The sequence below is a fragment of the Rutidosis leptorrhynchoides genome, chromosome 3, assembly GCF_046630445.1.
Source record: "Rutidosis leptorrhynchoides isolate AG116_Rl617_1_P2 chromosome 3, CSIRO_AGI_Rlap_v1, whole genome shotgun sequence".
Taxonomy (NCBI): Eukaryota; Viridiplantae; Streptophyta; class Magnoliopsida; order Asterales; family Asteraceae; genus Rutidosis; species Rutidosis leptorrhynchoides.
The window spans coordinates 640,714,885-640,729,930 of NC_092335.1; the positions used below are offsets into that span (position 1 = coordinate 640,714,885).

At 26.8% G+C, this 15,046-nt stretch overlaps 1 protein-coding gene across 2 annotated transcripts; it reads right to left on the bottom strand.

The window, feature by feature from the left end:
• Positions 1-411: 411 nt before the first annotated feature.
• Positions 412-3,276, bottom strand: LOC139899106 (uncharacterized). Of its 2 annotated transcripts, none has more exons than XM_071881922.1 (9): positions 3,113-3,276; positions 2,397-2,561; positions 1,992-2,080; positions 1,733-1,871; positions 1,483-1,557; positions 1,099-1,220; positions 934-1,009; positions 790-849; positions 412-720 (listed from the first exon to the last, which is right to left on the bottom strand). In XM_071881922.1, the coding sequence occupies exons 2-9, from the start codon at positions 2,526-2,528 to the stop codon at positions 580-582; spliced, it is 834 nt and encodes a 277-aa protein (XP_071738023.1). In that variant the 5' UTR covers positions 2,529-2,561; positions 3,113-3,276; the 3' UTR covers positions 412-579. The 2 variants fall into 2 exon arrangements, with proteins under 2 accessions (XP_071738023.1, XP_071738022.1); XM_071881921.1 differs by having other exon boundaries at positions 2,397-2,576; positions 3,113-3,275.
• Positions 3,277-15,046: the final 11,770 nt, after the last annotated feature.

Consider the following 15,046-nt stretch of genomic DNA (forward strand, 5'->3'; position numbering starts at 1 on the left):
TATTTCTCTTCCTTTTTCTCCAAAACAAAACTCTGGAACAAACCCTTAATGTATAGTATAGAAGTATAGATAGATATAGATGTGTAGTATAGATAGATATGAAGATATTATCATCTTCTTGACTTTTGATCAACTTTAATTTCATAATAAGGTAAAGAATCTAATGTTACTTTTGAACCATATCTTGGAAAAACTTTTATTTTTGCCTTCGCATTTTCTGCAAACTTTGCAAGGAATCATTCCTTCTTTAGGTTGATAGGTTGAGATAACATTGATCATACAACATTCTAACTCTAAATATATAAATATAAAACCTTTTATAGAAGCTTAACGTTCAATATTGACTCTTTGAGGCTTCCAATATTCAGATTCGCACCCATACAAAATCTTAATACACATACACAATTCAAATAAAAAAAGAACTTTTTATTGCAACTGTAAAAATAAAAGAGGCGATAAAAAGATTCCAATAAGAAAAATTGGCTTTAGAAACTATACGTAATTTGAATTCACAGTGTTATAATTACATAATTACCCTTTCCTTTTAATGTACCGAGTTTAGACCCAAAGGGAAAGATATCAGCTGGTATGAGTCTTTTTCTTCTTGAGAGTCTTTATCATCCCTTTAGCAATTTTGAAGAACCAAAACAGATTCATAATTGCCAAAACCGGCGGTATCGTATGCAATCCGTAAAATGTGGCTATATGAACTCGCCTCACCTAAAAAAACAATAATTCAATGTAGGATTTCATGTATTATATGACAAGTACAAAATTAACGTAGTGTACCTGATCAATGTTGTTATACATATGGTAGAAAAAGAAGCCAAATAACACGATCCTTGCAACCTGAACGAATTACAAACTTATATGTCAACATTTTTAAAAAAATTACACAAGAACAATGAAGAAGGTTTTGCATGTTACACGTACCAACCATCCTAAAAACATTGCAACTCCATTCCACAAATAAAGCTTTGAAGCTTTCATGTTGGCGACATCAAAATACCTGTAGTCGTAGCATGAATGAGTTTCGGTTTACAAAGGTGAATTAATGAAAATTTCAAGGACTTTCGTATAATTTAGTAGTTTGTATACCATCTTAAGTTGACAAACGGCGTTGTAGTCTCTGTGAAAAGAAACATAAAAATATAAAATTGGCCTTCACCGCTTTTAATGGATTGTAGAATTGCGAACATTGAGAGCCCATGGTGCAATATCTGAACGAGATAAACACATATTTGATAAGCAGTTGACTTTTTTGAATTTGACTTATTGTCATGTGGCGATTTTTGACCCATTTATGGTTAATTGGGTTGTTGCAGTTACACTTTGTCAACGGGTCAGACAGGTAAATTTTAAAAAAATGACAAAAAGGAAATGGATTGCAAGTCAAACAAACTGTTTCGAATGTGCAAACGTCCTTATCTTCATTTCGGATAACAAACGATCATTAACCAAAACTAAATGAGAGTCGCTTACATATTCAAGACCACCTAAAGTTGGATAAGTCCAAATAATCATGGCCATGTCTGCCAAAAAATAACCCGAAGACATCTGCAATGATATCAAAGAAAAATAACTTAGAACTTAATGCACTATCCGAGCAAATATTGTGAAACATAATACGTAAAACACAACACACCAACATAAACATGTTAACGAAAACCGAAACACCTTTAAGAGTATTAGATTAAGTCAAAGTCGAAGTCAAAGTCAAAGTCAAACATACCCCAAGTATGGTTTCTGATAAAACAGACTTTCTCTTGATGATCAACTCTTCATGGGCATTTTCATCGAAAAGATCTGAAATGAAATGAAAGTAAAGAGAAGCAATGGCCACAAAAAGTGCATGAAAGGTGGAGAAACCTCTGAAAAGAAGAAAAGGCGGATAATGCGTTAGTTAACATAACTTAAGAAAAAACATCAAATTTCAAATTTAAGAAAATAACAAAATATAATGAGTAGGATGGAAAAAGTTAGATAATAACCTGTTCTTCCATTCAAGCTTTTGTGCCTTGTTGAGTTTACTAAAACCTTTGTAGAATAAGGGTGTAACTATTCCTGTAAATTCGTAAGACTTTAAAAACAATGTAAGATATCAGAATTTTCCATTTAATTTAAATCATTATGAAATTACATCTATATAGCAGCGAGATCAACCACATAACTACAACCAGAAAGTGCATTCACTATTTTATTGTTCTGTCTTACGATCTATTTACTTTTCACTAAATGATCTGTTTCAGTACAGCTTTTTAGTTCAAAATAAACGTAAATAACCCTTAGTTTGCAACAAATGCGTGTTATATTATTTGAATAGAAGATATAAGAAAGCTGGGTAGTGAGTAGTAGTATTCAGGCAAATTAATTGAGCAAAAATAAGATAAGCTTACAAGTTTACACATAATGATGCCTCCAAAAGCTGAAATCATCCATCTTCTTTGGGTAGTTAAACTACCAAAATCATCAATCAAATTTAAATTCAGATTCAACCCAATGGGAGAGCTATAATCCAAACCCAACATCGGTAACTCTTTTGTATATATCCCGTTTCAAGCCTGGTTCAACAAAAACTACAACAAAAAAACATAACATAACATAACATAACACACACACAAATGAATACAAATAAAAAAAACAATTTCAAAAAACACAAAAAATACTAAACGTCGAAAGCCGTAACATAACATAACATAACATAACATGTAATATAATGACAGATTAAGGCAGATGTTACGGGACAAAAAATCGTCCCTCTGCCCATTTATTATGATCACATATCGGTTATCTTTCTTTAAATAAATATAAAGAAAACAAATAATAAGAACATAATAAACTAAAGATCCATTAGGCAACCAAGAGGGGTGGACATATTCGTGCAAAAAGGGTGTGTCTTGAAAAAATAAGAACATATAAACCGAGTGGATTTTATTGGACAGGACAAAATCTTGAAAATCAACATCAAAATAAAAATAGATATATATGTAAAAAAAAAAAAAAAAAAAAACAGGTTTTAAGGAATTGGATAGTTTTTTTTTTTAATATATGTAAATAATTTTGATTATCATATTGGCGGTGAAAGAATAAGAATGATAGGGGAAGATGTTACCGTGATGGAACGCGGACAGAGATCGGTATATTTCTCCGGCCGATTATGAATTGATGGAAACAGAACAGAAGTGGTGTTTTGGTTTAGGGCTGGTCCCATTGTTTTGGAGGAAGAAGGAGATATATATACGGTTAAATCATTGGGATATTGTTATGTCTATTGGACTCTTTGATCAAAAAATATTCACATACTTCCAATAACGATTACACTTGCTTCCGGATTTGGATTTCTATTTTGATCACTTTTGTGTCTTTCAAATAAATAATCATATTGTCATTTATCATAATCATAATCATATCATAATATATTATATATCATATAACTAGTTTTATGAGCCCGTGAGTTGCACGACAGTTGTATTAAATAATATTCGATGACGTTAGTATTGAAACTCTACTATAATACAATTACAATGAAAAAAATCCTTTATTTCTGATAATATTTATATCAGAAGCATTAGTATTGCATACTAACGCATAGATTATGAGCCGGTATGTTGAAACCATTATAACTTCAATTAACAAATAATCGATAAAATACCAAACATGAGCCCGCAAAAAAATTATTTTAAAACTGATCTTTAATAATAATATTTTTTTATGTACATCTGTAATTGTATATGACTTTGATACAAACTAATTCCATTATATCAAAATCTTCACCGCAACAGAGTAGAGGTAGATCTAAATATTTATAAGGATTACAAAATAACAATTTAACTTCAAATAACAAAGTTATTTTTACGTGTTAAGCGATGAAAATGACCCAACAGATATTAACTAATAGTGGGCAAACATACTCACAATAAAAACTTAAATTGTTACTTAAATATCGTGTAAGCATTAAGTATTAGTAACTATTTCATAGTAATTAATTATTAGTAATAGCAATTAAGTGATACAAGATGAGTATAAATCAAACTCAAAAAGATTCATTGTAATGATTTATATATATCTCAAGTGTAGTAAAAAAATGATGAATATATATTTTGTATAAAAATAATATAAATTTAATATAATCTCCATCTCTATCTCTATAATAAAACAGAAGCTTAACAGAGCAATTACTTAATTTTAAATTAAATTTTAATCATTAGATTAGACAAATTACAATCAATACCCTCATAATTTAATCATCAAATTAAAATTTTTGAACTTATAGTACAATAATCAAAATTTTAAAATTGATGTTCCAATAATGACCTTAAAATTTTAATTAAATTTCACTATCCTTAATCGAGAATGTTATTGTTATCTATAAGTTATTTAATAATCAAATATATATCACTGTTATTCTATTATATATCACTTATATGTTATTAATTATTATTTTATTATACATAGTTATTAAGCAGATATATATGTTATTGTTATATATATTGCTGTTATTCTATTATATATCACTTATATGTTATTAATTATTATTTTATTATACATAGTTATTAAGCAGATATATATGTTATTGTTATCACGTATCACGTATCTTTATTGTTATCAAATTTTATTTAATTATTATTTTATTATATATCACATAAAACTTCTAAGTTAAGTATAATAAATTTAAGATACATAATTCTCATAAAACTTGTGTTGATAATTTCTTCCGTATTGTGTTTCTAATTAATCCTCCCGTTATATATATATATATATATATATATATATATATATATATATATATCTTTTATAAAGTAACAAAATTGGCTATATCTTTTATCTTTTATAAGGTAACAAATCAACTATATTTCATAAATTAATTTAATATTTAGTTTAGTTTATAATAATAGAATGACACGTAGGATTATGTAGGATTCATATTAATTAATAGAATGACACGTAGGATTATGTAGGATTCATATTAATTAATATAATGACACGTAGGACAATTTAAATTTGATTAATTGAGGAGATGACACGTAAGCATAATGGCACGTGTTTTATAATAATGTATAGATGTATAGAAGATTAAGATACGTTATTATTTTATTATATATCACATAAAACTTCTAAGTTAAGTATAATAAATTTAAGATACATAATTCTCATAAAACTTGTGTTGATAATTTCTTCCATATTGTGTTTCTAATTAATCCTCCCGTTATATATATATATATATATATATATATATATATATATATATATATATATATATATATATATATATATATATATATATATATATATATATCTTTTATAAAGTAACAAAATTGGCTATATCTTTTATCTTTTATAAGGTAACAAATCAACTATATTTCATAAATTAATTTAATATTTAGTTTAGTTTATAATAATAGAATGACACGTAGGATTATGTAGGATTCATATTAATTAATATAATGACACGTAGGACAATTTAAATTTGATTAATTGAGGAGATGACACGTAAGCATAATAGCACGTGTTTTATAATAATGTATAGAAGATTATAATTATATATAATAATTATAAATTATAATAATAATATAATATTATAATATTTATCTTTTAATTCGATACAACGCGCAAAACCTTACCAGCCTATTGTATTATATTATTATTATGTTATATGTTATCTTTCGCGCATATGTTTACGCGCTTGCGCAACTGTTTGCGCACTCTCTTGCCCAATTTTCGCGCGCTTTTCGCATAGTTGTCCGAAATTTCACGCGCAGTTTTCATGTGGTATTACGCATAGACTTTCACGCGGTTTTTGCACATAGTCTTTTGCGCTCACACTTCATGCGGTTTTACGTGCAATCTGCATGCGATTTTGCGCACATTTGTCTGCGCGTTTACGCACAGGCTCCTGTGAACCTGTTTTTCGCAACATAATGAGAAGATCGTTACGATGCTTGACCAAAATATCATATCGAACTTGGGGGACTTGATGGCGTAGGGTTTACACGGGTTATGGTTTATAAGGATTGGTTGGCTCACAAGTCATCTAAACTCTAATTCCCATATATAAATATGGGGCAAAACCTACATCAAGTTTACAATCTCTGTCGTACACACACTCCCCCTTCTTCACCGCAACGCATGTGGCTCCCATGGTCGAATCTCTCTCCCTTCCACGATCATCCCTACGATCGGACTCACCTCAATACTAGGGTTTTTACCTACGGATCTCATAGGGTTTCCTCCATTTCGCTGTTGATAGATTCCGAATCTCGGCCGGTAGAAAATTCGTTAGCCACCCTCCTGAGATCATGATCTCGGGTACAGGTTATCTCGATAACCGGAACGGTAGTTAACGATGTTGAAGCCTAAAAAAACTCCTATCATATTGTTGTTTGTGAATATATCTTCCACGAAAAATATATGCATGAACATTGATCAAGTAAACATATACAAAATCTTTGAGTGCGCACAATAAACTACGAGATTTGAACCTCGGTCTGATTACTGTGGTTAATTCAAGTTGAGATGAATATATGAACAAGGTGTGTCCACCATCAATTGAAAAAAAATGTGTGATGAACTTGGGAAAAAACTTGTATAGTAACTATGCATTAAAAATTCGAAGGTAAGGTATTGATCGTGTAGAGGCATATCGTATGCACAAGCAATGAGAATGTCATACATGGCACATGAGGTGACTTTTGTGTAGGTTTATAGCCTATATTTATAGGTGACGAATAAGAGTTTTGAGTAGCTTGCAGGCTAATTCCCTGTGTAAACCCTAATTATATTGTACTTCGTCAGGTTTCAACGTAGAAAATAATTAGAGCGAGTCTACTCGAACAATAATGATTTTCTATTGATTCTATATTCACACATTATTTATGAGGGCATTACATGTTCAATGGCAAACACTAATCATGTCACGAATATTTGTAAGTATTCACAAATAGACTACTATAAGACTTGAATCCATAACATCAAATTTAATGGCTAGCTTTCATAACACTAAGCCAAAAATATGGCATAAATGGTATAGATATAGATACATAACTATGAGGAGCAAAAAGTTTATGATTGTAATCCATAATGCACCTGTAAAGCGATTATTAATCATTCATTCATATAAAACATCTAAAACATCACTATTTAAAATATTAATATGCATAAAGATATATAACTTCATAATATATTGATACTACTTAAACATCAAAACATAACTGATGTAACATCAACTTGTTACAAAACATCAAAAGTAATCAAAAATAAGCTACAGTATGCTTCAAAACATTGATGCTACTTAAACATAAACCAAATTTTGTTCCAAAAAAAAAGTTGTAGCACCATACATCACTACTTAAAAATAACCAACAGTTTGTAACACCAAAAGCACCACTTAAACATCCCTACTTAAACATCCCTAATGTCACACCAGTCAACTTAATCCACCCTTTTAAAACTTCAGGTTCTTCCTGCAAAGTCATCCATGCCTCCCTCATTTGTGTTGATTGCCCGAATATATTAAACGCGGCCAAAAAAATAGGATCGGTAGATTCTAACCTGACTAACTTCAACCTCTCATAGCATTCATCTATTGATAGCCCTTGCTTACTTTTAACAATATGCCTAAGAGCATTTTGCATATCATTGTTAAGTCATCAAGACTAACCGATGTTTTAGCTTTTTTCTTAGGCCTATCTCTTTCTGAAGCACTTGGCCCTTCTTCAGGTGTAGGAATCTCATCTCGAACATGAGAACTTTGTTGATGGGAGTCTCCAACATCATCACCTAAATTAGCAAAAGGGTCATCTTCAATTTGAAGTGTTAAGACCCCTTGATTTATAGAAGAGGATGAGGCCCGAGAAGCTTGGGTAGATGCCCACTTATTATTGCCAGTAGCACTAGCTCCATCAAACAAAGCAATACATAAGTCAGGATAAGGTAATGGGTGATTTCTTAAAGAACCTGCCTTCGGATGACCCTGCATCCAATTAATAAATCCTACTATAAATATCTTGTAGTCATTATAAGTATGGAATAAATGGTATAAAATTTGAAAATAACACACCTTCGTAAATGCTTCTCAATCTTCACTCGCCATAGTGAACATATTTGTTTGAGGATTATAGATATTCCCCATCTTGTTTCTCAAATACACCCATCCAGTGTATTTGGCTTTAAGGTTATCATAGCCGTTTCTAATTTGCTTTTGAGTTATATTCAAATTAAACTTTTCCTTAAATACTTTTATTAATTTATCCCAAGACTCATTTTGTAAACTACCTCCCCTTCTTCCTACCCTAGCAATTTCTTCAAGTGATACTTCTAATAAGCATTTGAGTACTTCATTCGACCAATGATTTCGACCTTCATCCATTTCTAACTAACAAAAATAAACAATAACTAGTAGAGTTAATATTATATATGTATACATATAGTACATCGTATATCACATACAATATATCAGAGGAGTAACCTATCTAATATGGTTACTAGTAACCTATCTAATATGGTTACTGTATGTGACTTTATTGTGATGACCCAGACATTTTCGATCAAATTTAAACTTAATCTTTAAATGATTTAATGTTTCTGGCACGATAAGCAAAGTCTGTAATATTGAAATCTCAAAAACTTTGAACTATGTTCATGTATTCATTTACCATTCGACTGCTCTCGATGATTCACGAACAACTATGTGTAAATAGATATGTATGGATATATATAAATGTGTGAGATAATTAAATTGATAAATATTAATAAAACATTTAACGATTTGGTTGATATGAAAATAAGTTATGAAATCATTATATGACTTGAAAATGTTAACAAAGTATTTGATAAATAATACTTTACATAAACATATTTGTTTCAATATATGTTTAATATATTTATCGACGGAAATTATAAGACAATATCAAATGATTGATTTATCAGGTACATTGTGATATAATTACGGGTCTCTATTATGAGGTCCACTATGATTTAAGAAATCTATTCGTTTTAACGGTATTCGGAATAAATGATAAAGTGATTTACATGTAAGAACAAATATGTCAAATAACGAGAACAAGACAAGAGTTAGTGAAGATTTCTGTTTGGTTTTCAATACATACTTTATAACAATTAACTCGTGACTTTTAATAAGGTAACTATTTAACCTTCACATTATTTAATGTAAAGATGAAATTATGAAATGTAGAAAACTTAAAAGATGAATATCGACAAGTTAAGTAAATCGACATTTTATATAATTTATGCACTTAACTATCCATTAGACCTTACCCGACGATTCACGAACGATTGTTTGTAAATAAATATGTATATATATATATATATATATATATATATATATATATATATATATATATATATATATATAATAATTTGAAATTATAAAATATAATTTAAACATTAGATTTAAGTATGTAAATAAGATACAAAATAATTAAGTGTAATTAAAAATGAAATTATATATATAATATGATTTCTATATATAATTAGTATTATATGTATACAGTAATATATGCTAAAATGTAAGTTATTATGTAATGTATGTTATATAGTTATATTACATAATCACTAATATGTAATACTAATATATTGAATTTAATTAAATATAGTTGTTATAATAATATTGTTATTGCTTTCAATATTAATATCAATACTAGTGTTATTGATATTATTTTAAATATATAACCTATAGATACGAATTTGATATATATAAATTATTATAGTATTATTATTCCTAATATTATTATTATCATTAATAATATTAGTATTATTATAATTAGTATTATTATTATTATTAATAATATTATTGTTATAAATTTTATAGTTATTATTATCATTATCATTAATAATAATATTATTATTGTTACTATTATATTATTATAAATTTTGTTATTATTATTTATAATATTAAAAGTATTCTTATTATAATTATATTTATTAATATTAATGAATAAGATTAACTATAATATATAGATACAAATACATAAATATATATAATTTATATATACAGATAAATACATATATATATATATATATATATATATATATATATATATATATATATATATATATATATATATATATATATATATATATATAAATATTAAGACTAATTATATAAATGTAAATACAGATATATTACGCGTTATTAACATGTTCTTTATTTTCTTGTTTTTCTGTTGGTCTGTGATCAACTGTCGATCCCTTTCACTAAATAACAATCTTAATACTATTTTATTTATTCGATTACAAATTATATATGTTGTCTGTTGCGAATCAGAAAGGAAAAACAGAAAAATAAGAAAGAAACCGTTCGTCCCCTGTTCTTGGTTTTATTTTTATCAAAAACTCAATTCGAATTCAATTTCAAAAAGTAATAATGCAAGATTGTTAGGAATCATCTAGTTAAACTATCTGTAAGTTTTCAATCATCAATTCTTTCTATTTATTTCGAATTTTGAAGTCAAAGTTTAATTACAAAAAGTTAACTGAATTGTTCATCTTAAAATTAGAATTCAGTTTGATGTTTATGGAACAATTGATGGTCCAGAAAGTTTCTATAAATGATTTACGACACAATTCATGTTGAAATTTTAATCTATAACAGTTTTAAATATAAGATTTGATTTAGAGTTCTAAGTTTTCTTAATCGTGATATGCAATAGTTTGAATGCGAATGAAATTCCAAAATGTATAAATGCAGTGTTATTTGAAATCATTTATATAAACTATCTGGAAAAAATTTCAACTTCTAATTCCTATTAACGAATTCGAATTTTGGGAGTCAAGGTTATAATTTTAAAAGTCAAACATTTGATCTTCGAGTAAATTAGAATTTTCTGTTATTGTTAATGTTTAATTGAGGATCTCAGAAGATTATAGGAATTATTTCAAACATAGTTTATGTTGTAACTACAAGCTAAAACGATCCAGGATTTAAGTTCATGATTTAAGCTTTTATTCAATTTTTTTTTTCTTTCGAACCTGTACAGCTCCTGCGTATTTTTTAAACTATTAAATTTTAATTACAATTTGATTATAACTAAGCTGTAAAGCTAAACAGACATTTACTTGCATTTAGGATTGATTATGGTTCGATTTTGTAAATAAAGAATAATATGGAAGATAAATGTTACGGGTTATATTTTTATGGGATCAGATTTAAATCAGAAAATGGGTAGCAACTCAATGGTTTGGGGTGTTGGCGGGTAAGCGAGAGGTCACGGGTTCAAGTTCGGTTCGGGACAAATCTTTTTATAAAAGCTTTTGGGAAGGTAGTTTTCTTATTATTATTATTATTATTATTATTATTATTATTATTATTATTATTATTATTATTATTATTATTATTATTATTGTTATTATTGTAAATAACTATTGTTATTATTGTGATTATCCTTATCATTATCATTAAAAGTAGTATTATAAAATTTTTAGAATTATCATTACTATTAATATAAGTATTATTATTATTACTATGATTATGATATAAGTTATTATAAGTTTTATTTACAAATATGAATTGGTATGCATGTTAAAGATAATAATAACTAAATTATAATTATAAATTAATTATAAGTATGATTATTATGTATATATAAAAATTAATCTAATTACGATAAAAATATTATTATTATTCTTATTAGGATTATTATTATTAGTATTATCATTATTATTTTCATTACTAATATTATCATTATTATCATTACATATATTACTATTATTTTTCATCATTAACATGATTTTTGTTATTATTATTATTATTAACTTTATTTTATCAAATAAATATTAGATACATACAAATATAATTGATACCTAATATAATTATATTAATATTACATAAAATTATAGAATAAACATTTCAACATTTATTATATAAATATTACATATAACAAACTATGGATTTTGATATAATACTAATTTCTCATATACATATATTAATATAGCTATGTAAATATATAAACATTTAATTATTTTACAAAATAAAGATATGTAACATATAATTGAAGATATAATATAATATATATATATGTATATATATATATATATATATATATATATATATATCTTAATTAGAATGGAGTATGAATATTATATAATTAAAACATTTAATAAATAAATATTATATAATTATTGAGATGGAAATTATTTGATTTTTATTATATGTTTTAATAGATATACAATTGATATTGGTTCGTGAATCCAAAGCCAACCCTGCATTGTTCAGTATCGTCGTATGAATATTTTTACTACAAAATATTGTATTGTGAGTTTCATTTGCTCCCTTTTTATTAAATGCTTTGGCAATATATATTTTTGGGCCGAGAATACATGCGCTGCTTTTATAACTGTTTTACGAAATAGACACAAGTAATTGAAACTACATTCTATGGCTGGATTATCAAACCGAATATGCCCCTTTTTAGTCTGGTAATCTAAGAATTAGGGAACAGACACCTTAATTGACGCGAATCCTAAAGATAGATCTATTGGGCCTAACAAACCCCATCCGAGTTACGGATGCTTTAGTACTTCAATTTATCATATCCGATGAGAGTCCCGGAATGATGGGGATATTCTAAATGCATTTTTGTTAATGTCGGTTACCAGGTGTTCACCATATGAATGATTTTTAATTCGCGGGTTACGCGTATTATTTTGTACTCGGGTTACGTGTAAAATTAAATATCTGGAAATCTTGTGGTCTATTAAAATGATGAAAATGAATGATTGTGATAAACTAATGAACTCACCAACCTTTTAGTTGACACTTGAAAGCATGTTTATTCTCAGGTATTAAAGAAATCTTCCGCTGTGCATTTGTTCATTTTAAAGATATTACTTGGAGTCATTCATGGCATATTTCAAAAGACGTTGCATTCAAGTCGTTGAGTTCAATAAAGATTATTATTAAGTAAATGACAGATTAGGTCATTTATAGTTTGGATATTATGAAATGGTATGCATGCCTGTCAACTTTCGATGTAATGAAAGTTGTCTTTTAAAAACGAATGCAATTTTTGTAAAATGTATCATATAGAGGTCAAATACCTCGCAATGTAACCATGTGTTATTATATTCATCCTTATGGATTAGGACGGGTTGCTTCATGTGGTATCAGAGCGGTGGTCTTAGCGAACCAGATATTGCATTAGTGTGTCTAACTGATAGTTGTTAGGATGCATTAGTGAGTTTGGACTTCGACCTTAACTGCACGTCAAAAAGTTTTGCTTATCATTTCTTGTCGGAAATTACATGCTTATCATTCTTAGTCTAGACACATCTTACTGCATTGATTGCATAAATAGTGTATAGACAAAACTCATATCTTAGCGTATTTGCTAATTCATATCTTAGCGTATCTATTACTGTAAATTTTGCCTGACATATTTCGTAAATTCCTCCATAATCTACGAAATCTTTTGTTCTATATAGATAGATATTCTATGTAATTAGAATACCATCCGATAGCCGAAAATCATTTCATATTGAAAAATCCTTTATTCAATCGTACGAAATGGAATTCGACACTAGTTCATGTTCCTCGGATTCCGATATGGAGTTTCACTCGAACTCCGAAAGCAGTGTGACCGGAATGGATCAACCAATTAGCCATCATCTATTTTGGATGAATTGAGGATGGGTTCGTAGTCCACTTAGTCATTGGAGACAAGAAGAAGGCGATCCCTTCCATCCACCACATTGCTGTGACGACCCGGAGATTTTCGACCAAATTTAAACTTAATTCTTATGTGTTTTCAACACGATAAACAAAGTCTGTAATGTTGAAATCTCGAAAACTTTGAAAACTATGTTCATGTAAGCATTTAACCATTGATTATTCCCGACGATTCACGAACAATTGTTTGTAAATAAATATGTATATATAAATGTAAGTATATGTATATTAACTTGAAACTATAAAATATAATTTAACCATTAGAAATAAAAATGTAAAATAAGATACATGATATTATATTTCTATTAATATTTATTATACATATATATAAAAATTACTATCCAAAATAAGTTATTACCTAATATAAATTATAAACGATAATATGTAATGTTACTATATTAAAAATTTATACAACAATAATATTACTCTTATTAGTGGTAACATATATAGATATGAAGTGAGATAAATTTAAATTATTATAATATTATCATTATTATTAATATTATTATTATTATTATAAAACTCATAGATATTATTATTATCAATAATATAATTATTGTTACCATTACATTATTATAAAGTGTTATTATTATTATTTATAATATTAAGAAGTATTATTATTATAGTTATATTTAATAACTAATGAGACTAAATATAATACATATATGTCTACAGATATATATATAAACAGATATATTAAATACAGTGTATATATATAAATATATATACAAATATATATATATATATATATATATATATATATATATATATATATATATATATATATAGAATTATAAGTTATAATATAATTGACATGTTATTATTATTACATTCATTAATATGTATATTAATATTAGCATTAAAATCAGTATTATTATTATTATTTGTTATTAGATATTATTATTATAAATAATTATCATTATCAATATTTTAGTTATTAGAAAATAATACAATCTATTATTTTTATCATCTATAATATTAGTATTATTATTATTATTATTATTAGTGTTTCTATTTTTATTAAACAATATTATTATTATTAATTAGTATTAGTATTATTAATATGTTTATTAATTATTAAGTAATTATATTATATAAATCAGATAAATACGCGTGATATATATCCCTATCATCTCTATTATTTCTTTTGCTTTTCCATTCATGTTCGTCTGTGATTCTCTGTCGACCAACAACACCAAATCCTGATTAATTAGTATTGCTGTATCAATCATTTAATTGCAATGCATATATCATCTGCTGCTATTCGTGAAATCAAAAACAAACTCACAGGAACAAACCATTTTTTTTCTTTCTTTCTTGTTCGCAACCTATTTTAATTCATAACCCAATCTTAAATCAATCTCC

What these genes read in the sequence shown, in the direction of transcription:
- LOC139899106 (XM_071881922.1), bottom strand. Translation starts at nt 2,528, where the DNA reads ATGTTGGGTTTGGATTATAGCTCTCCCATTGGGTTGAATCTGAATTTA. An exon ending in GCATCATTATGTGTAAACTT is followed by an intron (nt 2,081 to 2,396) that starts GTAAGCTTATCT and finishes TTGTTTTTAAAG; the next exon opens with TCTTACGAATTTACAGGAAT. An exon ending in TATCAGAAACCATACTTGGG is followed by an intron (nt 1,558 to 1,732) that starts GTATGTTTGACT and finishes ATATCATTGCAG; the next exon opens with ATGTCTTCGGGTTATTTTTT.